The 26876-nt window shown below is 44.9% G+C and overlaps 1 protein-coding gene across 1 annotated transcript; it reads left to right on the plus strand.

The window, feature by feature from the left end:
* Nucleotides 1-13235: 13235 nt before the first annotated feature.
* LOC123112106 (Golgi SNAP receptor complex member 1-1) lies at nucleotides 13236-19001 on the plus strand. Its single transcript, XM_044533027.1, has 5 exons — nucleotides 13236-13492; nucleotides 14568-14795; nucleotides 15022-15183; nucleotides 18563-18676; nucleotides 18767-19001. Exons 1-5 carry the CDS (start codon nucleotides 13457-13459, stop codon nucleotides 18878-18880), a joined length of 654 nt encoding a protein of 217 aa, XP_044388962.1. The 5' UTR covers nucleotides 13236-13456; the 3' UTR covers nucleotides 18881-19001.
* Nucleotides 19002-26876: the final 7875 nt, after the last annotated feature.

A 26876-nucleotide genomic window follows, 5' to 3' on the forward strand; every position in this document is an offset into this window, starting at 1 on the left:
CGTCATCAACGACATCCAATGTCCATGGTCAGGAAACCGTAACCATCTATTGATCAACGAGCTAGTCAACTAGAGACTTACTAGGGACATGGTGTTGTCTATGTACCCACACATGTATCTGAGTTTCCTATCAATACAATTATAGCATGGATAATAAATGATTATCATGAACAAGGAAATATAATAATAATAACTAATTTATTATTGCCTCTAGGGCATATTTCCAACAGTCTCCCACTTGCACTACAGTCAATAATCTAGTTCACATCGCCATGTGATTAACACTCACAGGTCACATCGCCATGTGACCAACATCCAAAGAGTTTACTAGTGTCACTAAACTAGTGCACATCATCATGTGATTAAGACTCAATGAGTTCTGGGGTTTGATCATGTTTTGCTTGTGAGAGAGGTTTTAGTCAATGGGTCTGCAACATTCAGATTCGTATGTACTTCGCAAATCTCTAGGTCATATTGTAAATGCTGCTTCCACGCTCCACTTGGAGCTATTACAAATGGTCGCTCCACTATACGTATCCGGTTTGCTACTCAGAGTCATTCGCATAGGTGTTAAAGCTTGCATCGACGCAACTCTTTACTCCGAACTCTTTATCACCTCCATAACCGAGAAACATATCCGTATTCCTCTAAGGATAATTTTGACCGCTATCTGGTGATCCACTCCTTGATCACCTTTGTACCCTCTTGCCAGATATGTAGCAAGTAGGGCTGCAAGAAAAGCTCGAGGCTCGTGAGCCGCTCGAGATCGACTCGTATTTTAGCTCGACCCTAGATCGACTCGAAAAGAAATGAGCTGGGTATGAACACTTTATGTAGCTCGATCGAGAAACGAGCCGATCTTAAGCCAGCATTTGCTCGCTCGATTTTAGCTCGATAGCTCGATATCATATAAGTATATTAAATAACCTTCATACCAATCTCCAAGAATTAGGATCATTCATTTCCATATATGCTTTATATGATTTCTTTTCTTCACTTTACCTACTAGCAAACATGGAAATTAAGCATGGAGAAAATTTATTCTCGTCGCATGGCCAACCATGTGTTCAATATCTTGTTATTTTGGTCAAAGCTTGAGAGGTGGTGCACCTTTGTCGCCTTCTATCCATGATCTCTTGTTATTAAATACTAGTCTTCACTTGAGAAAAAAAGTCAAATTTATACTGATTTTTTTGTTTTGTTGTGGCCTATCTAGGTTTAAAACTTGCCTTCAAAAATCATCTTATTTAGCTCGAAACTAGCTCGAGATCGACTCGAGATCGTTACAAGCTAAGCATGAGCCACTTTCTGTAGCTCGACCTTGAGTTTCACACATTTTGAGCTCGCTCAAATTTTAGTATGAGTTGAGCTGAGCCTAGGCCAACTCGCTCGAACTTGACTCGTTTGCAGCCCTAGTAGCAAGGCACACATCAGGTGCGGTACACGGCATAGCATACTGTAGAGCCTACGTCTAAAGCATAGGGGACGACCTTCGTCCTTTCTCTCTTTTTTGCCGTGGTCGAGCTTTAAGTCTTAACTTCGTACCTTACAACTCAGGCAAGAACTCCTTCTTTGACCGATCCATCTTGAACACCTTCAAGATCATGTCAAGGTATGTGCTCATTTGAAAGTACCATTTAGCGTTTTTTGATCTATCCTCATAGATCTTGATGCTCAATGTTCAAGCAGCCTAATCCAGGTTTTCCCTTGAAAAACACTTTTCAAATAACCCTATATGCTTTCCAGAAACTCTACATCATTTCTGATCAACAATATGCCAACAACATATACTCATCAGAAATTCTATAGTGCTCCCACTCACTTCTTTGGAAATACAAGTTTCTCATAAACTTTGTATAAACCCAAAATCTTTGATCATCTTATCAAAGTGTATATTCCAACTCCGAGATGCTTACTCCAGTCCATGGAAGGATCGCTGGAGCTAGCATACCTTTTAGCATCCTTAGGATCGACAAAACCTTTCTGATTGTATCACATACAACCTTTCTTTACAAAAATTAGTAAGGAAACTCGTTTTGACATCCATCTGCCAGATTTCATAAATGCAACTAATGCTAACATGATTCCGACAAACTTAAGCATCGCTACGGATGAGAAAATCGCATCGTAGTCAACTCCTTGAACTTGTGAAAAACTCTTCGCCACAAGTCGAGCTTCATAGACGGTGACATTACCGTCCACGTCCGTCTTCTTCTTAAAGATCCATTTATCTCAATGGCTTGCCGATCATCGGGCAAGTCCACCAAAGTCCATGCTTTGTTCTGATACATGGATCCTATCTCGGATTTCATGGCTTCTAACCATTTGTCGGAATATGGGCCCGCCATCGCTTCTCCATAGCTCGTAGGTTCATTGTTGTCTAGCAACATGACCTTCAAGACTGGATTACTGTACCACTCTGAAGTAGTACGCATCCTTGTCACCCTACGAGGCACGATAGTGACTTGATCCGAAACTTCATGATCACTATCATAAGCTTCTACTTCAATTGGTGTAGGCGCCACAGGAACAACTTCTTGTGCCCTGCTACACACTAGTTGAAGTGACGGTTCAATAACCTCATCAAGTCTCCACCATCCTCCCACTCAATTCTTCCGAGACAAACTTTTCCTCGAGAAAGGACCCGATTCAAGAAACAATCCCTATTGCTTTCGGATATGAATTAGGAGGTATACCCAACTATTTTGGGTGTCCTATGAAGATGCATTTTATCCGCTTTGGGTTCGAGCTTATCAACCTGAAACTTTTCTCATAAGCGTCGCAGCCCCAATCTTTTAAGAAACGACAACTTAGGTTTCTCCAAACCATAGTTCAGACGGTGCCGTCTCAACGGAATTATGTGGTGCCCTATTAAAGTGAGTGCGGTTGTCTCTAATGCCTAACCCATGAACGATAGTGGTAATTCGATAAGAGACACCATGGTATGCACCATATCCAATAGGGTGCAACTATGATGTTCGGACACACCATCACACTATGGTGTTTGAGGCGGTATTAATTGTGAAACAATTTCCACAATGTCTTAATTGCGTGCCAAAGCTCGTAACTCAGATACTCATCTCTATGATCATATCATAGACATTTTATCCTCTTGTCACGATGATCTTCAACTTCACTCTGAAATTACTTGAACCATTCAATAATTCAGACTTGTGTTTATCAAGTAAATATACTCAGTATCTACTCAAATCATCTGTGAAGTAAGAACATAACGATATCCATTGCGTGCCTCAGCACTCATCGGACTGCACACATCAAAATGTATTACTTCCAACAAGTTGCTTTCTTGTTCCATTTTACTGAAAACGAGGCTTTCAGTCATCTTGCCCATGTGGTATGATTTGCATGTCTCAAGTGATTCAAAATCAAGCGAGTCCAAACGGTCCATTTGCATGGAGTTTCTTCATGCATATACACCAATAGACATGGTTCGCATGTCTCAAACTTTTCAAAACGAGTGAGTCCAAAGATCCATCAACATGGAGCTTCTTCATGCATTTTATACCAATATGACTTACATGGTAGTGCCACAAGTAGGTGGTACTATCATTACTATCTTATATCTTTTAGCATGAACATGTGTATCACTACGATCGAGATTCAATAAACCATTCATTTTAGGTGCAAGACCATTGAAGGTATTATTCAAATAAACAGAGTAACCATTATTCTCCTTAAATGAATAACCGTATTGCGATAGACATAATCTAATCATGTCTATGCTCAACGCAAACACCAAATAACAATTATTTAGGTTTAACACCAATCTCGATGGTAGAGAGAGCGTGCGATGCTTGATCACATCAACCTTGGAAACACTTCCAACACATATCGTCAGCTCACCTTTAGCTAGTCTCCATTTATTCCGTAGCTTTTATTTCGAGTTACTAACACTTAGCAACCGAACCGGTATCTAATACCCTGGTGCTACTAGGAGTACTAGTAAAGTACACATTAGCATAATGTATATCCAATACACTTCTATCGACCTTGCCAGCCTTCTCATCTACCAAGTATCTAGGGTAATTCTGCTCCAGTGGCTGTTCCCTTTATTACAAAAGCACTTAGTCTCGGGTTTGGGTTCAACCTTGGGTTTCTTCACTAGAGCAGCAGCTGATTTGCCGTTTCATGAAGTATCCCTTCTTGCCCTTGCCCTTCTTGAAACTAGTGGTTTCACTAACCATCAACAATTGATGCTCCTGCTTGATTTCTACTTTCGCGGTGTCAAACATCGCGAATATTTCAAGGATCATCATATCTATCCCTGATATGTTATAGTTCATCATGAAGCTCTAGTAGCTTGGTGCAATGACTTTGGAGAAACATCACTATCTCATCTGGAAGATTAACTCCCACTCGATTCAAGTGATTGTTGTACCCAGACAATCTGAGTACAAGCTCAATGATTGAGCTTTTCTCCCTTAGTTTGTAGGCTAAGAAACTCGTTGGAGGTCTCATACCTCTTGACGTGGGCATGAGCCTGAAATCCCAATTTCAGCCCTCAAAACATCTCATATGTTCCGCGATGTTTCGAAATCGTCTTCGGTGCCTCAATTCTAAACCGTTTAACATGACGCACTGAACTATCATGTAGTCATCAAAACGTGTATGTCAGATGTTCGCAACATCCACAGATGACGTTCGAGGTTCAGCACACCGAGCGGTGCATTAAGGACATAAGCCTTATGCGTAGCAACAAGGACAATCCTCAGTTTACGGACCTAGTCCACATAATTGCTACTATCAACTTTCAACTAACTTTTCTCTAGGAACGTATCTAAAATAGTAGAACTAAAGCGCGAGCTATGACATAATTTGCAAAAACTTTTGACTATGTTCAGGATAATTAAGTTCATCTTATGAACTCCCACTCAGATAGACATCCCTCTAGTCATCTAAGTGATTACACGATCCGAGTTGATTAGGCCGTGTCCGTTCATCACGTGAGATGGACTAGTCATCATCGGTGAACATCTTCATGTTGATCGTATCTACCATACGACTCATGCTTGACCTTTTGGTCTCTTGTGTTCCGAGGTCATGTCTGTACATGCTAGGCTCGTCAAGTCAACCTAAGTGTTTCGTGTGTGTAAATCTGGCTTACACTCGTTGTATGTGAACGTTAGAATCTATCACACCCGATCATCACGTGGTGCTTCGAAACAACGAACTTTCGCAACGGTGCACAGTTAAGGGGAACACTTTCTTGAAATTTTAATGAGGGATCATCTTATTTACTACCGTCGTTCTAAGCAAATAAGATGCATAAACGTGATAAACATCACATTCAATCAAAAAGTGACATGATATGGCCAATATCATTTTGCTCCTTTTGATCTCCATCTTCGGGGCTCCATGATCATCATCGTCACCGACATGACACCATGATCTCCATCATCATGATCTCCATCATCGTGTCTCCTTGAAGTTGTCTCGCCAACTATTACTTCTACTACTATGGCTAACGGTTTAGCAATAAAGTAAAGTAATTACATGGCGTTGTTCAATGACACGCAAGTCATACAATAAATTAAGACAACTCCTATGGCTCCTGCCGGTTGTCATACTCATCGACATGCAAGTCGTGATTCCTATTACAAGAACATGATCAATCTCATACATCACATATCATTCATCACATTCTTTTGGCCATATCACATCACATAGCATACCCTGCAAAAACAAGTTAGACGTCCTCTAATTGTTGTTTGCATGTTTTACGTGGCTGCTATGGGTTTCTAGCAAGAACGTTTCTTACCTACGCAAAAACCATAACGTGATATGCCAATTGCTATTTACCCTTCATAAGGACCCTTTTCATCGAATCCGATCCGACTAAAGTGGGAGAGACTGGCACCCGCTAGCCACCTTATGCAACAAGTGCATGTTAGTCGGTGGAACCTGTCTCACGTAAGTGTATGTGTAAGGTCGGTCCGGGCTGCTTCATCCCACAATACCGTTGAAACAAGATTGGACTAGTAACGGTAAGCATATTGAACAAAATCAACGCCCACAACAACTTGTGTTCTACTCGTGCATAGAAACTACGCATAGACCTAGCTCATGATGCCACTGTTGGGGAACGTAGCAGAAATCAAAAAAATTCTACGCATCACCAAGATCAATCTATGGAGTAATCTAGCAACGAGGGGAAGGAGAGTGCATCTACATACCCTTGTAGACCGCTAAGCGAAAGCGTTCAAGAGAACGGGGTTGAGGGAGTCGTACTCGTCGTGATCCAAATCACCGGAGATCCTAGTGCCGAACGGACGGCACCTCCGCGTTCAACACACGTGCAGCCCAGTGACGTCTCCCGTGCCTTGATCCAGCAAGGAGAGAGGGAGAGGTTGGGGAAGACTCCATCCAGCAGCAGCACAACGGCGTGGTGGTGATGGAGGAGCGTGGTATTCCAGCAGGGCTTCGCCAAGCACCGCGAGAGATGAGGAGGGAGAGAGGTAGGGCTGCGCCAAGAGGGAGAGGTTCTCAAGTGTTTGCAGCCCCCAATACCTCAAGTGTATATAGGGGAAGGGGAGGGGCTGCGCCCCCATCTAGGGTTCCCTCCCTAGGGGTGGCGGCAGCCCCAAAACCCATCTAGGGTGCGGCCAAGGGGGGAAGAGGGGGAAACTTGCCCCCCAAGCAAGGGGAGGCGCCCCCTCCCCAAACCCTAGGCGCCTTGAGCCCTGGTGAGGGGGCGCACCAGCCCACCTGGGGCTGGTCCCCTCCCACACTTGGCCCATGCAGCCCTCTGGGGCTGGTGGCCCCACGTGGTGGACCCCCGGGACCCTCCCGGTGGTCCCGGTACGTTACTGATAGCACCCGAAACTTTTCCGGTGACCAAAACAGGACTTCCCATATATAAATCTTTACCTCCGGATCATTCCAGAACTCCTCGTGACGTTCGGGATCTCATCCAGGACTCCGAACAACATTCGGTAACCGCGTACATCTATTCCCTATAACCCTAGCGTCATCAAACCTTAAGTGTGTAGACCCTACGGGTTCGGGAGACACGTAGACATGACCGAGACAACTCTCTGGCCAATAACCAACAGTGGGATATGGATACCCATGTTGGTTCCCACATGTTCCAAGATGATCTCATCGGATGAACCATGATGTCGAGGATTCAATCAATCCCGTATTCAATTCCCTTTGTCTAGCGGTATTGTACTTGCCCGAGATTCGATCGTCGGTATCCCGATACCTTGTTCAATCTCGTTACCGGCAAGTCTCTTTACTCATTCCGTAACACATCATCCCGTGATCAACCCCTTGGTCACATTGTGCACATTATGATGATGTCCTACCGAGTGGGCCCAGAGATACCTCTCCGTCACACGGAGTGACAAATCCCAGTCTCGATTCGTGCCAACCCAACAGACACTTTCGGAGATACCCGTAGTGTACCTTTATAGCCACCCAGTTACGTTGTGACGTTTGGTACACCCAAAGCATTCCTACGGTATCCGGGAGTTGCACAATCTCATGGTCTAAGGAAATGATACTTGACATTAGAAAAGCTTTAGCATACGAACTACACGATCTTTGTGCTAGGCTTAGGATTGGGTCTTGTCCATCACATCATTCTCCTAATGATGTGATCCCATTATCAACGACATCTAATGTCCATGGTCAGGAAACCGTAACCATCTATTGATCAACGAGCTAGTCAATGGCTTACTAGGGACATGGTGTTGTCTATGTACCCACACATGTATCTGAGTTTCCTATCAATACAATTATAGCATAGATAATAAACGATTATCATGAACAAGGAAATATAAAAATAATAACTAATTTATTATTGCCTCTAGGGCATATTTCCAACAGTCCCCCACTTGCAGTAGAGTCAATAATCTAGTTCACATCGCCATGTGATTAACACTCACAGGTCACATCGCCATGTGACCAACATCCAAAGAGTTTACTAGTGTCACTAAACTAGTTCACATCATCATGTGATTAAGACTCAATGAGTTCTGGGGTTTGATCATGTTTTGCTTGTGAGAGAGGTTTTAGTCAACGGGTCTGCAATATTCAGATCCGTATGTACTTCACAAATCTCTAGGTCATATTGTAAATGCTGCTTCCACGCTCCACTTGGAGCTATTCCAAATGGTCGCTCCACTATACGTATCCGGTTTGCTACTCAGAGTCATTCGGATAGGTGTTAAAGCTTGCATTGACGCAACTCTTTACGCCGAACTCTTTATCACCTCCATAACCGAGAAACATATCCTTATTCCTCTAAGGATAATTTTGACCGCTATCTGGTGATCCACTCCTTGATCACCTTTGTACCCTCTTGCCAGATATGTAGCAAGGCACACATCAGGTGCAGTACACAACATAGCATACTGTAGAGCCTACGTCTAAAGCATAGGGGACGACCTTCGTCCTTTCTCTCTTTTCTGCCATGGTCGAGCTTTAAGTCTTAACTTCGTACCTTACAACTCAGGCAAGAACTCCTTCTTTGACCGATCCATCTTGAACACCTTCAAGATCATGTCAAGGTATGTGCTCATTTGAAAGTACCATTTAGCGTTTTTTGATCTATCCTCATAGATCTTGATGCTCAATGTTCAAGCAGCCTAATCCAAGTTTTCTCTTGAAAAACACTTTTCAAATAACCCTATATGCTTTCCAGAAACTCTACATCATTTCTGATCAACAATATGTCAACAACATATACTCATCAGAAATTCTATAGTGCTCCCACTCACTTCTTTGGAAATACAAGTTTCTCATAAACTTTGTATAAACCCAAAAACTTTGATCATCTTATCAAAGTGTATATTCCAACTCCGAGATGCTTACTCCAGTCCATGGAAGGATCGCTGGAGCTAGCATACCTTTTAGCATCCTTAGGATCGACAAAACCTTTCTGATTGTATCACATACAACCTTTCTTTACGAAAACTGGTAAGGAAACTCGTTTTGACATCCATCTGCCAGATTTCATAAATGCAGCTAATGCTAACATGATTCCGACGGACTTAAGCATCGCTACGGATGAGAAAATCTCATCGTAGTCAACTCCTTGAACTTGTGAAAAACTCTTCGCCACAAGTCGAGCTTCATAGACGGTGACATTACCGTCCACGTCCGTCTTCTTCTTAAAGATCCATTTATCTCAATGGCTTGCCGATCATCGGGCAAGTCCACCAAAGTCCATGCTTTGTTCTGATACATGGATCCTATCTCAGATTTCATGGCTTCTAACCATTTGTCGGAATATGGGCCCACCATCGCTTCTCCATAGCTCGTAGGTTCATTGTTGTCTAGCAACATGACCTTCAAGACAGGATTACTGTACCACTCTGAAGTAGTACGCATCCTTATCACCCTACGAGGTACGGTAGTGACTTGATCCGAAACTTCATGATCACTATCATAAGCTTCTACTTCAATTGGTGTAGGCGCCACAGGAACAACTTCCTGTGCCCTGCTACACACTAGTTGAAGTGACGGTTCAATAACCTCATCAAGTCTCCAGCATCCTCCCACTCAATTCTTTCGAGACAAACTTTTCCTTGAGAAAGGACCCGATTCAAGAAACAATCCCTATTGCTTTCGGATCTGAATTAGGAGGTATACCCAACTGTTTTGGGTGTCCTATGAAGATGCATTTTATCCGCTTTGGGTTCGAGCTTATCAACCTGAAACTTTTCACATAAGCGTCGCAGCCCCAATCTTTTAAGAAACAACAACTTAGGTTTCTCCAAACCATAGTTCAAACGGTGCCGTCTCAACGAAATTACGTGATGCCCTATTAAAGTGAGTGCGGTTGTCTCTAATGCCTAACCCATGAACGATAGTGGTAATTCGATAAGAGACACCATGGTATGCACCATATCCAATAGGGTGCAACTATGATGTTCGGACACACCATCACACTATGGTGTTCGAGGCGGTATTAATTGTGAAACAATTTTCACAATGTCTTAATTGCGTGCCAAAGCTCGTAACTCAGATACTCATCTCTATGATCATATCATAGACATTTTATCCTCTTGTCACGATGATCTTCAACTTCACTCTGAAATTACTTGAACCATTCAATAATTTAGACTTGTGTTTCATCAAGTAAATATACTCAGTATCTACTCAAATCATCCATGAAGTAAGAACATAACGATATCCATTGCGTGCCTCAGCACTCATTGGACTGCACACATCAAAATGTATTACTTCCAACAAGTTACTTTTCTTGTTCCATTTTACTGAAAACGAGGCTTTCAGTCATCTTGCCCATGTGGTATGATTTGCATGTCTCAAGTGATTCAAAATCAAGTGAGTCCAAACGGTCCATTTGCATGGAGTTTCTTCATGCATATACACCAATAGACATGGTTCGCATGTCTCAAACTTTTCAAAACGAGTGAGTCCAAAGATCCATCAACATGGAGCTTCTTCATGCGTTTTATACCAATATGACTTACATGGTAGTGCCACAAGTAGGTGATACTATCATTACTATCTTATATCTTTTAGCATGAACATGTGTATCACTACGATCGAGATTCAATAAACCATTCATTTTAGGTGCAAGGCCATTGAAGGTATTATTCAAATAAACAGAGTAACCATTATTCTCCTTAAATGAATAACCGTATTGCGATAGACATAATCCAATCATGTCTATGCTCAACGCAAACACCAAATAACAATTATTTAGGTTTAACACCAATCTCGATGGTAGAGAGAGCGTGCAATGCTTGATCACATCAACCTTGGAAACACTTCCAACATATATCGTCAGCTCACCTTTAGCTAGTCTCCGTTTATTCCGTAGCTTTTATTTCGAGTTACTAACACTTAGCAACTGAACCGGTATCTAATACCCTGGTGCTACTAGGAGTACTAGTAAAGTACACATTAACATAATGTATATCCAATACACTTCTATCGACCTTGCCAGCCTTCTCATCTACCAAGTATCTAGGGTAATTCTGCTCCAGTGGTTGTTCCCTTTATTACAAAAACACTTAGTCTCGGGTTTGGGTTCAACCTTGGGTTTCTTCACTAGAGTAGCAGCTGATTTGCCGTTTCATGAAGTATCCCTTCTTGCCCTTGCCCTTCTTGAAACTAGTGGTTTCACTAACCATCAACAATTGATACTCCTTCTTGATTTCTACTTTTGCCCTATCAAGTGGGCCCAGAGATACCTCTCCGTCACATGGAGTGACAAATCCCAGTGTCAATTCGTGCCAACCCAACAGACACTTTCGGAGATACCCGTAGTGTACCTTTATAGCCACCCAGTTACGTTGTGACGTTTGGTACACCCAAAGCATTCATACGGTATCCGGGAGTTGCACAATCTCATGATCTAAGGAAATGATACTTGACATTAGAAAAGCTTTAGCATACGAACTACACGATCTTTGTGCTAGGCTTAGGATTGGGTCTTGTCCATCACGTCATTCTCCTAATGATGTGATCACGTTATCAACGACATCCAATGTCCATGGTCAGGAAACCGTAACCATCTATTGATCAACGAGCTAGTCAAGTAGAGGCTTAATAGGGACATGGTGTTGTCTATGTACCCACACATGTATCTGAGTTTCCTATCAATACAATTATAGTATGGATAATAAATGATTATCATGAACAAGGAAATATAATAATAATAACTAATTTATTATTGCCTCTAGGACATATTTCCAACAGTCATGTCAATCCAACGACCTAGACTGCTTCAATGTCGAGCGCTCAACACGTTTAGCGTGCAGTTAATTTCATGCCAAATATAGTGCTAATCAAACAATAACACGCAAATAATATCCTACAATATCCGAATGCACTTAATATACTTCCAAATGAACGTGCATTGCACGTATAATCACAAAAATTAACAAAGAAATAATAGCATACCTAATATTCACGTGCAAATAATATATTGCCTAAATATTAATGTGCGTTGCATGTCATTTACTAGTGTCTATAAGAGAAAATAGCATGCAACAGTCTAGCATACTAGATGAACAAGAGAACATGCACAATAACATCACACATGAAACAACATCTACAGATGTAGAAATGAACATATCATGATGGACGTACTATTCATTAGCTGATGCCGGAGCGACATTGTTGATGACGATGTTGGCGACAATCCGCGACGTTGTTGTTGATGATGCTGGCGGCAATCAGTTGATGACGGCGATGGAGATGACAATAAGTAGCACCGCCCGACTTGGACGGAAGACGACCATGATGACGAACTTGAGCAGCCGCGCACAACGCTTCCCAAAAACCTATTTCATCATCTCCCGGTGCAGGATCGCAATAACGAACAGTTCCGGAGACCTGCTCTCCCGCACGCCGATTCACGCCGAAGTTCAGGTGGAGTAGGCTATGGGAGCGGCGCAAGTTGTGAGATGAGGTAAAGCCTAGGTGTTTTTGATGTGTCTTTGGCCGTGGCCAATAGCGGTATATATAATAGGACCGGAGGCGGTATCATGTCGCGATCATGATCTCAAACTGACTTGGATTCTAAGCTGTATACTTACCGAACAAGAAATAATTAACATGTGTGACAAGACTAAAAATAATGAAATAACAAAAGGAAACCGCGCCCCTACAAGGCGACCGACCGGATTTCGATGGACCATTCACGCACATGTCGCGTGCGCGCGCCACCCGAGCCAAGCGGGGCAAACGAACCCACTATATAGAGTGGTCTCACATGTCCCGGGGTGAGACTAACTTTGGAGCCACCACTTGTTATTTTACACATGGGCCACTTTGAGATTTCAGAAATTGTTAATGGGTCAAGCCCATTATTTTCTAACATCAGACACCAAGATGAGTCCAATATCTAAAACTATTTCATCTCATTGACACCAACCGAACACACCTTAGATAGTTACCAACAAAATTTTTAGTATCTCACAATGGTACCTATTCACAGAATATCGATGGATGTAATCGGGCTCCTTTGATTCAAAGGATTTTCATAGAAATTTTGGAAGATTATAATTCTTAGAATTTTTCGCTATCGAGATGAACATGGCATTTCATTCATATTTTTTTTTCTATTTCCGTGTTTTTAGAATTCTGCGATCAAGTGGGCCTGGCAGTTTGGTAGCTCCATGCAAAAAGAAGTTGGTTTTTTTAATAAAAAATACTAGAAGTTTGGTAGACCAAAAATGCAAAATTGTGCACTATGCTGTCGTGGCTTTCTCGATTAAGGGGGCCCCCGGATTGGTGGCTGCACCGTGCCACCGAGCCTCACCCGACCAGTTGACCACCACGGTGCCCCCGACCTGACGCTTCTCCCTCTCCCTCTCCAATGCATCGGGCAACCCACCCCCTTCCAACCCTCTCCCACTGATTCGCTCGCCGCACGCGCGCGAGATCCAGCCGCGCCTCCCGCAGAGATCTCCCGGCGGATCACTAGGACGGCGCCGCCGAGGAGCTCGGAGCCATGGAGGCGTCGTCGTGGGACGCCCTTCGCAAGCAGGTGAGTACCCGCTCCCCGGATCCCCGCCTCGCTCTCTCTCTCTCTCTCTCTCGGTCCCTGGAACCTCTCGCCGGCGTCCGTTCGCCCGAGATCTGACCCTGGCCGGCGCCTGCGGTACTGCGCTGCCGCTGTGGTACTCGCACCGACGATTCTCCCCCACTGGCCGCTGAATTCATTAGAGGCGACCCATGTGAAATTGGAGCGCCTCGCTCGTCGAATCCGTAGTCTGTCTCTGTGGAGCGAAATGCGTCTTTCTTCATCGTCTGAAATTGTAGAGTTTCCATGACACCAAGACTTAGTTTCGTAGTGGCCATTTTCTAAAAACTGTGCTGCAGCCTGCAGGTATACCTTTGCTCCTCCGCGACCCATTTCTTTGACTAACATGGGTGGGCTTGGAGCAATGTGACACTAATCCAGTGTGCAACTGACTAGAGTTTTGGTCCTACCAAACTGTCCCTTCTGCATCTGATGCTTTTGTTGGTTCGATTGTGTAATCGTGCTTATGGAGTATCTAGTAATGTAATGCGGTGTTAGTCTTGTTCATGAGAGTTAGGTGCTTATGGTTAGTGTGTTTGGACGGTACGGTACGAGTCTATGGCTGAAGCCATCCTTTGCTAGGCTACAAGAAGGTGCCATGCCAACTTATTTTCTGTAACGATGTCACTTCTGAATACGACTGCTGCATTAGAGCATGCCCAGCGTGGGCGCTAACAGAGAGGCGCCAGGATGGATATCCTTGTCGATTGGCAGTTAGGTCATCGATTCCTGGCGGATTCCAGGCGTCAGGTGAAGCGTCGACGCAAGAAAATGAATCGGACGCTTGGGCCTTTTTTGCCGCGGGATAAAACGATGCTGCACTGGACGATTTTATTAGCGCCTACAGGTTATCGTCTATAAACTATCGGATGCTTTTTTTAATTTTATGATATCTTTTTTATTTCCCTAAGCACCTGCATAAGCGACTTGCGTTGAAGATGGCCTTATGGTTTCATGAAGCTATGAGTAGGCTGATAGATGGTATTTGGTGTACGTGTGTGTATGGCTAAAGTTGTTACTGTACAATTTCTGCTTGTAGGCGAGGAGGTTGGAAGCTCAATTAGACGACCAAATGATTGCATACCGTAAATTGGTTTCTATGAAATCAGATGGTTCAGAGAATGATATCGAGACTGATATAGAAAGATCACTAAAGCAACTTCAGCAAGTAAATTCTCAAATGCAAACCTGGGTATCATCAGGAGGCTCGGAAGTTCTATCTCATACATTGACCCGTCATATGGAGATTTTGCAAGACCTTACACAGGTTCCAATAAATCCCTCTTACACTAAGTAATCACATTCTTCATAATTACAGTTTGTTTAGCAACAATGTAAAATCAAGGTTTCTATTAATTTCTCCCCAGTCATAATAACCATGAATTATAAAGTTTGCTGTGGAGCAATACGCTTTGAAATTTGGACACTGCATATAGAATAGCTAGACTTCTCTCATAATTCCGAAAAGTTGCTAACCCAACAATTCAATACAGGAATTCTATCGGCTTCGATCTAGTCTCAGAGTGAAGCAACAGCATGCTTCCCTCCTTGACTTGAGAGACTTTGACAGAGCAAAGTTTGACGTGGAAGAGTCTGGAGACTCAGAACAAGCTCTTCTTAGAGAACAAGCTGCAATCAACAGGAATTCCGGACAGGTAGGATTGTCCTGCTTTTTAGGAACACCTGTATTGATTTCTGAAATTTGCATCAATTTATTGTTTGCTCTATTAGGTAGTATCATATAAGGCATACAAACAAACCCAGGATAACAGCTTTCATGCATGAATGGAGTTGCATTGTGTTACTAACATGAATTCTCAAGCATTTCTAATTGAAGGAGCCTCACTCACCTTTCTTGTTAGGAGATAATTTAATTCTGTCAGGGCAAACAAATGAATTAAATTCACCTTTCTGGTGTATTTTTAACAAATATTTATTTTCTTACTGAACACTACCTGCCACATAAAATAAGGGAACCATGTCGCTTTTTTTTTTGGCTTCCCTATGGCATGTGCTGCATAATTTTACTGTTCTTGCTTGTTATTAATATGTTTTGTACTCAATGAGGTTCAGGAATTTCACAAAGGCCCATTTATTACATTTGACTTGATTATAGTGCATGCTAATAATTGCATGTGCGCGTCTATTTCAGTTTGAGCAAAACTTCTTGAATTTCAACCTACATGCTCGTGAAATTGCTTGTTTAGAAATCTATCTTTCATTAAAAACTGCAACAAGAACAACAATAACAACAACAAAGCCTTTTAGTCCCAAACAAGTTGGGGTAGGCTAGAGTTGAAACCCATAAGATCTCAAAACCAACTCATGGTTATGGCACGTGGATAGCTGACTTCGATGCAGCCCTGTCCATGGCTAGTTCTTTGATGATATTCCAGTGCTTAGGATCTCTCTTAACGGACTCCTCCCATGTCAAGTTTGGTCTACCCCGACCTCTCTTGACATTATCAGCACAGTTTAACCGTCCACTATGCATTGGCGCTTCTGGAGGCCTGCACTGTATATGCCCAAACCATCTCAAACGATGTTGGACAAGCTTCTCTTCAATCGGTGCTACTCCAACTCTATCATGCATATCCTCATTCTGGACCCGATCCTTTCTTGTGTGGCGACATATACATCTCAACATGCACATCTCTGCTACACCTAACTGTTGGGCATGTCGCCTTTTAGTTGGCCAACATCCAGCTCCATGTAACATCGGTCGAATCGCCGTCCTATATAACCTGCCTTTGGCTTTTGTGGCACTCTCTTATCACAGAGGACGCCAAAAGCTTGGCGCCACTTCATCCATCCAGCTTTGGTTCAGTGGCTCACATCTTCATGATATCACCATCCTTTTGCAGCATTGACCCCAGATATCGAAAGGTCTCCTTCTGAGGTATCACTTGCCCACCAAGGCTAACCTCCTTCCCTCCGCCTCGTGCCTACTAGTCTGAAGCCAGCTCTAACTTTCTATTAACCACCGTCCACCTATCGTCGACTAGCGCCACATCATCCGCAAAGAGCATACACCATGGGTTATCTCCTTGTATCTCTTTTTTTATTTGACAGAAAGACTGTAAGGGAGGCCCCTACAGTATAATTGGTGCAACAAACTCAAATTGCAAGTACCATGCCTTGAACCTGGGTGGGTGGGAAGGCATCAGCCCCTTCCCACCACTAGGCTATGCCTTAGTCTGCTCTCCTTGTATCTCTTGTAACCTCATCCATCACCAAAGCAAAAAGATAAGGGCTCAAAAGCTGACCCTTGGTGCAGGCCTATTCTAATCGGAAAGTCATCAGTGTCGCCATCATTGAAAACTGCAATTGAACAAATATGAAAAATTTAAGCCTTTAAAGCTCCCTGTTATGGGTTTTCTGGTAGTCATTGTTGCGTGGGAACATATAATGGCATGAGGGCATTAGTTCAGTACTCAGGAGTTTTGGCCTAGTTCCCGTCGAAGCATGAAATATAAGTGGAATGGAACATAGAAAGTGACATTGTTTGCATGCTTATGTTGGAAGCTGTAAAGAGGAATAGTACCTAGGTGCAGCTTTTAGCAAAGACCACATGCTGTTTGTGTGAGGGCATCTTTAATGGTTATATGATAGTTATTGGTAAATTTTGCCGCATAGGATATGTGATTGTGGCAGAGAATAAATGAGGGGAGAGAGCAAAGTTGTATGAACTTGAACCAACAACCTTTGCACAAGCTCCAAGGTGCAAAGAGAGCGACCTTATTTATTATCTCATTTCTATTGGATAACTCGATACACTATTGGAATGGTTCTATGATAGCTTGTTGGTTGATGGCCATGTGTTGATAACATGGATAAACATGCAAACAAATTAACATAAAAGCTATTGGAGATGCTCTGAGGAGATAATCGATGCAGGTATTGGACCACAACTTGCAAATAGAAGCTGCTGGCTTAAAAGCTGACAGTCCCTTCTTAAATGTAACTTTCTCGGCTGTCATTTTCTTATGTATGGACATGAGAAATTAAGGGTTATTCCCTTGACCAGTAAGCCACAGGTTGGACCTGTGAAAAGGATGTTCTGACCATTTCAGCAGCACAGGAAGTCTATTCTTATCTACAGACGATCTACAACAGTGCTTAATTTTTTCACTAATCACCTTCTAGACAGAGCAGTAACTACAATTATGAATGCAGACACTAGAGAACAGTCCTTATACTGAGAATTCGAGAACGAAACCACCGTAGCCGTCTTTGCATTTCTGGCCATCATCAATAGTTGCATGTCCAAACAAACCTATGTACTCCCTCTGTTCCTAAATATATGACCTTTTAGGGATTCCACTACGGACTACATATGGAGCAAAATGAGTGAATCTACCCTCCAAAATATGTCTATATACATCCGTATGTAGTCTGTATTGAAATCTCTATAAGGTCTTATATTTAGAAACGGAGGGAGTAGCTTAGAAAGTAGAAAGACAGTGAAAGCATGCCTGTTTTGTTCACTCAGGCAGTCAGGCTACGAATGGGATTTGCACTACAAATATGGAATTCCCAAATATGATCCATTGCCTTTGCTAAGTCTTATATTATCATGGGAACTATTGCTGCACAATAAAGAGCATTTGAAGAATTTGTTGGCCTATTAAGCTTGCAAGTTGCCGTTCCTCTGAAATTCGTAGATTGGATTCGGCGTACATCATGCAGTCAGTGTATTTGCTGCTTGCTGTCTGTCAACTGTACGGATCACGGGGTGCATTATTACATGTGTTTTCATGCTAAAGGGGCTGCTGGCTGGCTGGAGAATATTTTTATTAAATTGATAGACGCATCTGTGTCCACTGCCATAGCTAGTTAGCCTGAGCTACCTCTAGCTTCCTCAAACTTTAACCAACTAGTTTGTTAATTTTAGAAAATTCTACTAGTATAGATGGCTGGTAAGCCATGAAAACCAAAGGTGTGTTGATTTGCTGACTTTTTGTTGTGATACTTTTTGTAGCAAAATCTAGAATTGACCAAGCTTTGCTGAACCCTTACTTTTTCCATATTTAGGTGGATACTGTGATATCACAAGCTCAAGCAACACTGGGCGCTCTCATGTCTCAGCGTTCAACGTTTGGTGGCATTACTACCAAAATAAGCAACGTCAGCAGCCGGATCCCCACGGTATGTATCGCATCGTATAGCCTTGTGAGCAAGGGAAAATCGTGCTCTTAGGCTGTGTGTGCCTCACACTTTTCTTCAATGAATCTGCAGATTAACCACATCCTCGCGTCGATCAGAAGAAAGAAATCGATGGACACGATAATTCTTTCGCTCGTGGCGTCCGTGTGCGCGTTTCTTATGTTCATCTACTGGTTGTCAAAGTAGTAGGATGTTGGCCGCAGCGAAAAGGCGTCATAGTGTTGTAAGTTTGGATCACAGTGCCGGTACAGATAATGATATGATTGGTGTTTGTACAATATTGATTCAATGCTATATTACTTTTTCACATCGCTCTTCAGCCTCATTCCCCAGCTCGACCGGACTATATATACCTGTTGTACCTTTTGTGCATATAATAAATAAAAACCCCTCTTGCTCCCTCCGTTCCCAAATGCTCCCTCCGTCTCAAAATTCTTGTCTTAGATTTGTTTAAATATGGATATATCAAGAATTTCGAGACAGAGGGAGTACTATTTGTCTAAATAAAGTATATCTTTCCTAAAAAAAATCTAAGACAAGAATTTTGAGACAGAGGGAGTACTATTTGTCTTTCTAGACATTTCAACTGGACTACAACATAAGATGTATGTAGACATATTTTAAAGTATAGATCCACTCATTTTGCTTTGTATGTAATCACTTGTTAAAATATTTAGAAAGACAAATATTTGGGAATGAAGGGAGTAGTTTTGTACCTTTTGGACGAGGGATTCCATCGGCATTGCCGTCCAGCTACTTCTCTGGATCCGAGTTTTAAGGATTCTTGTTGAGCTGACGTGAGCTGGGCTGCTAGGTGGCTGGAGCTATTAGCTGCTCCGCATCCATCCAATTTAATCTCTGCGATTGCGAACAGGATAGACATATTGCAGAGGCCGTCTGGTGGGTGCAGCCTTGCAGGACCGGAAACTTCAAGGGCTACGTACCGAAACCTGCCAAAGTCTTCTCTTCCAGGCGGACAATGACATGGATGTGATTCCGCAAGTGGCCAAGCCCCCTCGACGGGACGGAACGACGGCCGGCCGGCACCGCGCCGCAGCACGGGGGCCCTCCTAGCCACATGCGCCTGCCGCGCCCTCCGGACGTGGGCAGAAATCACTGTTTTGACCTAAGGATGAAATCAATTCATGAACTGAACGGGAGCCCTCCTAGCCACATGCGCCTGCCGCGCCCTCCGGACGTGGGCAGAAATCACTGTTTTGACCTAAGGATGAAATCAATTCATGAACTGAACTGTTCTAAATTTTTTTCACCCAACTGACCTTTTTGTGTGACGCTCGACAGTTAGGCGCCACACTATACTATGCAGCGCCTAACACACAGATGCTATACATCTGGACAGCGTGGCACCCCGGAGCCAGGCCTGGCCTCACCCCTGATGGTGCAGCGCCTAGGTGAAAGGCGCTACACTATCATGTGCAGCGCCTAGACGAAAGGCGCTACACATGCACTTACTAACCGCCTCGGGACAACAGAGAGCAAAGCTAAAAATTACTAAGTCAGTGTGCAGCGCCTGAGAGCTAGGCGCTACACGATACAGTGTAGCGCCTAACGTGTAGGCGCTGCAAGATTGATCCACCGCGTGTGGCCTGACCGACTGAGCTGTAAACGCATAGGGCGTGGCGTGACCTGACATGCACGGTCAAAATTTGAGTTACTACCTGCACTTGCCCTGCCTTGCTCGCAGTAGGTAGATATGCCATGCGATGAACTATCCTTACTACTGGTAAGTTCTGTTGCGCATTTACTGTTTACATACGTACTGCCCTGCAGTGGCTAGTAGCGACAGCTCTGCGCTTCCGTTTTACTGTTACCACCACAGGCCGGCCGACACTATTCTTGATTAACTACACTGGCTAGATGTTAGTTGTACTCCACTGCTCAATGCCTGGTCATTACTGAAGGAGAGACAAAATCTGGCGAAACTAAACGGAAATATACTACTCTCTCCCGCGCGCGCTCATTCTTGTTGATCTTTGGCTACATATTCCTTTTATTTAATCGATCCATGCACATATGCTCGTTCTGATCATACCCCGGGCTCTTTTTTTTCTAAGATCATTTGATTTGATTGCATAGTGGCCGACACACAACGGGGATGGAGAAGATCCGCGGTGACCGTCCAAGGGTCCGTGCTTGCTTGCTTTTAACCGCAGGAGCATGGGTGTACAAATACGTGACCAGCAGCCAGTCCCTACCCGTGAGTCAGCCAACCTGCAGATCGACCACAGCAGGTAGTAACTCAAATTTTGACCGTGCATGTCATGGCATGTCAGGTCACGCCGCGCCCTATGCGTTTAAGCTCGCCGGTCAGGCCACGCGTGGTGGATCAATCGTGCAGCGCCCAGAAGTCAGGCGCTACACTGCATAGTGTAGCGCCTAGCTCTTAGGCGCTGCACATTGACTTAGCAATTTTTAGTCTTGCTCTCTGTTGCTCCCGAGGAGGTTAGTAAGTGCATGTGTAGCGCCTTTCGTCTAGGCGCTGCACATGATGGTGTAGCGCCTTTCGCCTAGGCGCTGCACCATCAGGGGTGGGGCCAGGCCTGACTCCGGGGTGCCACGCTGTCCAGATGTATAGCGCATGTGTGTTAGGCGCGGCATAGTATAGTGTGGCGCCTAGCTATCGGACGCCACATAAAAAGGTCAGTTGGGTGAATTTTTTCCAGAACAGTTCAGTTTGTGAATTAATTTCATCCTTAGGTCAAAACAGTGATTTCTGCCCCGGACGTGCGTGCGGTTTCAGGTGCAGCACGGCACACGGGTTCCAGTGACCGTGAGCGAGCGCCCACGGCAAGAGCTGGCTGCGGTCCTCGTGATCACAGCAGTTGTGTACTTGCATGCATACATATATACATATTCCCCAACTTCCAGGCGAGCTGATCAGCATGTGACGCCTCGTGGCGGCACACGTCGCCACGATCTACACAGATGCAGCACGTTCCACTCCCTGCCGACGTGGTGGGGGTGGCGAACCGCTATCCAGCGGCAGTACTCACCACTGACTGCCCACAATACACGGAGAAACACCAGTACGTGCATGCGTAGTAACTTGGCCGAGTTCTTCCCCGCCGAGCTTTACCGGATCGGTTGACCACGCCTGGTCTCACAGAATCACACACAGATCGGCAACGACGACTGCAGCAAGATCCTCTCGCCCAGTTGCTTCAGCCCACAGAATCGGAAGGGGGCTGGCCGCTAAGGCCAACTTCATCGCGCGACCATAAACGGACGTCCATTTTGCCCGGATTCTGTTCGTTTAGGAAGGAATTTGGGGTCGTGTCTAGGCGTGTCCTGGGATGCGGTGGCCGCGCGCTCAGCGCGCGGCCACATCCATTTGCCCCATCCTGTCCGCGTATATTTCTTTGCAAGTCCTTAAACTTTCTTTATCATTCATTTTTGGTACATGACAATACATCATCACATTTTGACTAGTAAAGTAAGACCAAAGAAAATAAAAACCACAAGAATACATTTGAGAAGATACTGAACTTTCATAACTGCTTTCTTGAGTTGGGTTAGCGCCTTCTCGATGCATTCATTGTTGATCTGTGGAGGAGGCACGACGTTGCCTCCTCCTTTCTTCTTCAAGCCAGAAGTCGACGTTGCTTCCTCACACGTAGTATCGTGCCTTGTTGCTTCTTCGCACGTAGTATCGTGCCTAGACTCTAATCTAGCAACATGTGCACTTGTCTCATCTAAAGCCTCTAGGCTAGCTAAAAGTGCACGAACATGCACTACATTTCGCTCTATCAACATATCGATGTACTCTTCTTTCCAATATCAAAACTTGCATCCGTTCTACACAATAAAACTTAAAGTTAGCACCACTAGTCTAATTCAAGAGCACAAACCGAAGCTAAAAGAGCACATACCCCATCGTTTAAGTACTTGATGAACACCCATCCGGGATGCTCCGGCGTTGTAGACTCGCGGCGCACGACCACCCTTGGGGAGTGGTCGCACTTGATGAGGGGCAACGGTGCGCCGACGAGCTTTTGGGCAAGCACCGAGCCCGGCCGGCCGCCATTCGCGTATCTACCGGCGGACCACTGACGGTGCAGATCCGAGCGGCTAGAGGACGAGCCACTGCCGGCAAGGTGCCCGGCCAGTCCATGGCACGGCCCGGCCTCCCACAGCCGGGCGAGCTCAAGACCGACCGGATCCGCCCCAAATCCGGCCGGCGGGTGCGCAAACAAGGTGGCCGTGCTTGGGTAGCTCAGCGGCGACGAGAGGAAGGGGCTGGGCAAGCGCGCGTCCGAGTTGCACGGCTGCAATGGCAGCGGGCGGCCGGCGGCGGCGAGGGGGAGAGAGGGGAAGAGTGGGGAAGAGTGGAGTGGATGCGGCCGGAGGGAGGGAGAGGGACGGATAGAAAAAGGCCCGTCCTGTGCCACCGACGGGCGGGCACGCGCAGACGACCCGCGCGTCCGCGTGGTGTCCGTTTCACCCCAAAAACGGCGCAAACTTGGGCCGCGGATGGGTCGAAAGCGGACACAAAACGGACAAAAGTTCGTTTGCGCCCGCGCGCTGGGCCGTCTCGTTTGTCCCTTTTACCCCAAACGAACGGGGGCGGACAGGATAGGGTCGCGCGGTGGAGTTGGCCTAACATACTCCTTTCAGCCCCGTCAAAAAAAAACATACTCCTTTCAGCAGCTGCAGCACTCGAAAGCTTGTACACATACAGGACATAAATAAGCTTGCGGCGGGCGAAAGCGTGCGGGAGCTGAATCCGGCGTGGTTACTCCTTTTAGATAGCGCGGCGCGGCCGCTTGGCCAACGGCCACGATACCTCCTCCTTCCGGGGGCACCATTACCATCACCATCACCGGCACCCAGGGACTGTTCTCATCTACCAAGAGTAGAGTAGAGTGTGCAGGCAGCGTCTGATCCGGGTCAACGATCGCGGGCTAACCTCCCTCCCTCCCTTCGGCGGCAAGATTCCGTGATTGCCTCGCCGGAAATCATCGCCGTTTTTAAATACGCTGCGTAGTACTACTAGTAGATCACCACATGCTGCACTGGTAGTGGTAAGTACTAATCCGGTCAAAGCCAACTCATCTGAATCCAGCAAGCTCAACTGGTCCATGGTCCTCTCCTCTCCTCCCACTTTGCTCTCAGCCCGGCCACTAACTCTCCGCTGCCAGTTTTGTTCACTCTTCATCACGTGCTCCATCTTTGGATACCGCCCACTTCTCTGTTGCAAGCAACTTTTGTGCTGGGAAATCAGGCTTCACTGCGAGCTGCTTATGGTTAAAGCTTGTCCGTACCGCTCTTCCATGTTTCCTACCACTGAGAGATGTACCATCACCGTATGAAAAATGCTAGCAGAATGGTCCGGGGTTTCGGTGTACCCACTTTCTAAAACTTGGCAAAGAAAAATGTACTATTTTGAGGTTTGAAAATTCCCGTAGAAAAACACGCACATAGGTATCGAGTCGAGACTCTTATGTAACTTTTTACAAAATAACATGACGATTTCTGTGACCTGCATGGATTTTTTTTAAAAAAAAATATGAGGATGGTACATTTAAAACTTAAATGGCAACACTCTCATTTTCTCATTTTTATCCAGCCACACATGGTCACATTATTTTAGGAAAAGTTGCATCAGTAAGTTTCCAACCAACACCTTTGGGCATGATTTGTTCCGGGATTTTTCAGAACAAGAAATACATTTGTTAAGTTTTTATAAAATCGGGCGGATTCCGGTGTACCCAGGTCCCAAAAATCCGCTCTATCAGCGGGTCACTTTTAATAAAATTCTCTTAGAGGTCCTTCATACAGACTTTTTAGAATTTTTGTCGAAACAGACCACCTGCTCACTGAAATTGCCAAAAAAGACCCCTTCTAAAACAAATTGACAAAAAGGACTCCCTCAGCCGTGGCGGCAGACGCGCCAGGCGACACGTGGCACCTGCCGCCACGGCGTTAGGCGGCAGATCCTACCGCCACCACTACAGGCGGCAGGTTCGGAATAAACGGATTAGCGACGTGCAACGGAAGAAGTTGCTTAGGCAGGTGGGCCCTGCAACCTGCGCACGAGGTGGCAGCGGTGGGCCACGCCGCCATCGCGGGAGGCGGCCACACTGTGCGTGCCCTGCATCATTTCGTCGTTTCCTCGTTTTTTAATCACTGATTCGTACTATGCGTGATTTATATTTCCTTGTCACTGTCGGCAGCAGTGTGCAGAGATGTTGCTTTCGTTTTCATCATAGGACAGGTTGCACCATAGATGCATATATACACACTCGTTTTTGTGCCCCTATTTTCCCGCCTAAACTTTCGTCTGTGTTGAGCGTACGTTGTCCACTGTATATGTATAGAATTTGGGTCTATATTTATACCGTTGTATCTCTATTTCCCTCTTGTATGTTTGTACATCTTGAAAGACGAGTAGAGGCCAGTCCACCCTGTACCTATATATGTTCATCATGCACATGATTAATGAATTATCGATGCATGCAATCTCCTCCTTCCAACTAACAGTCTGCTCGCCCCTATTTTCCCGTCATCAGCATTTAGCCTTTCGTTATCATGTGTTTTTGTCATCTAAGCCTATAAAACGAGGCATTGAGCCTCTCGTCATCCGTCATGCAGCATACTGCGCTTAGTGTGTCACAGTTTTTTCAATCGGTATGAGTTTTTACCTTGCTCGGATCAGTGTATTAGGCCGAGAAAAATGAAGAATGCGAGTTTTTTCTGCTATCAAAAGTATCAAAATAGCACTTGCATGTATGTGGTCATCACCTAAAAAGGGACATCGAAGATCAAAACACAATTTCTTCAATCACTTCACCTCCTCTTTGTTTGCTACTTAGATGATACTTTTTTAACCTATTACATACATCATTAAGGATATTAGCATCTAATCTTAATATACAAAACTTACATTTTTGCGAGATAAAAAATTACTACGTACGCTTACTAACTTAATCATGAAATAACAGTGCATTTAATCAAGCAATGACCAATAACATTACTAACTTTTTCTTAATTACTATATTATGCAGCAGGGATTTTGCCAGCTCGAAATCGGCGCCGTCTGCCACAGTACCGCTATTGGCCAGCGCGCAGCAGCAGCAGTCCACAAAGAAGAACGAGTGTGTATATATGCATATGGTGAAACCTGTACTATGGTGAAAACAAAAGAGTCAGCTCGCAGCAGGGATTAAAAGACGACGAAATGACGCACGCACAGTGCGGCCGCCTCCCGCAGTGGCGGCAGGGCCTACCGCCGCGCCTCGCGCCCAGGCGGCTGGGCCCACCTGCCCAGCCCGTTCCGTTGCACGTCGCTGATCCGGTTATTCCGCACTTGCCGCCTGCAGTGGTGGCGGCAGGCTCTGCCGCCTGGCGCCGTGGCGGCAGGTGCCACATGTCACCTGCCGCGCCTGCCGCCACGGTCGAGGGGGTCTTTTTTGTTAATTTGTCCGCCACGGTCGAGGGGGTCTTTTTTGTTAATTTGTCTCAGAGGGGTCTTTTTTGGCAATTCCAGTGAGCAGGTGGTCTGTTTCGACAAAAAATCGGCTTTTTAAACTGGAGAATGGTCGACAAGAACACATTAGTTAAGATCTTAGGGTCTACTGCACATCACTGAAAGAATGGCGATGATTAGGAATTTTGCAACTACTGCACATCACTGAAAGAAATGGTGATGATTGGGATTTTTTTTCCTTTCTAAAGAAGAGTAGGGACCCGACCCCGACGCAGAACATTCTAATTAAGAAAACCCCAACCTCTTCCACCATGCAAGAGCATTTGAGAACACATCATATTCATATGGCCCCTTGGTATGTTAATGCTCCATGACAGCACACCAAGAGTTGCGTATGCGGCACCTTGTTTTGCTGCAGCACTCATTAGCCAAGCCAAGCCCCCCACCCACAGCATTGTCGTTGTTTAAGCCAAAACCATAACCACCAGCTCCAACTAATTAGCAAGGCTCTCTCCCTCAAAAAAATAATTAGCAAAGGGGACAAGCAGCAATGGCGATCCAGCGGAGCACCAGCATGTAGATGTCTCAATCTAAACAGCCCGGCTCTTGTCACCTATCACCCCATGATTGGGGATTGAATTTGTTGGCTTCTGATAACAGTCAGATCATATGCTCTCTCTCTATATATATCCCTTTTCAGCTAGTGGTGGCATGGGAGACATGGAATGGAAGCCC

Source organism: Triticum aestivum, chromosome 5B (assembly GCF_018294505.1).
Source record: "Triticum aestivum cultivar Chinese Spring chromosome 5B, IWGSC CS RefSeq v2.1, whole genome shotgun sequence".
NCBI lineage: Eukaryota > Viridiplantae > Streptophyta > Magnoliopsida > Poales > Poaceae > Triticum > Triticum aestivum.

Coding starts and splice junctions, on each gene's coding strand:
- LOC123112106 (XM_044533027.1), top strand. CDS start 13,457: ATGGAGGCGTCGTCGTGGGACGCCCTTCGCAAGCAG. Junction 14,796..15,021: donor TTTTGCAAGACCTTACACAG/GTTCCAATAAAT, acceptor AATTCAATACAG/GAATTCTATCGGCTTCGATC. Junction 15,184..18,562: donor TCAACAGGAATTCCGGACAG/GTAGGATTGTCC, acceptor TTCCATATTTAG/GTGGATACTGTGATATCACA.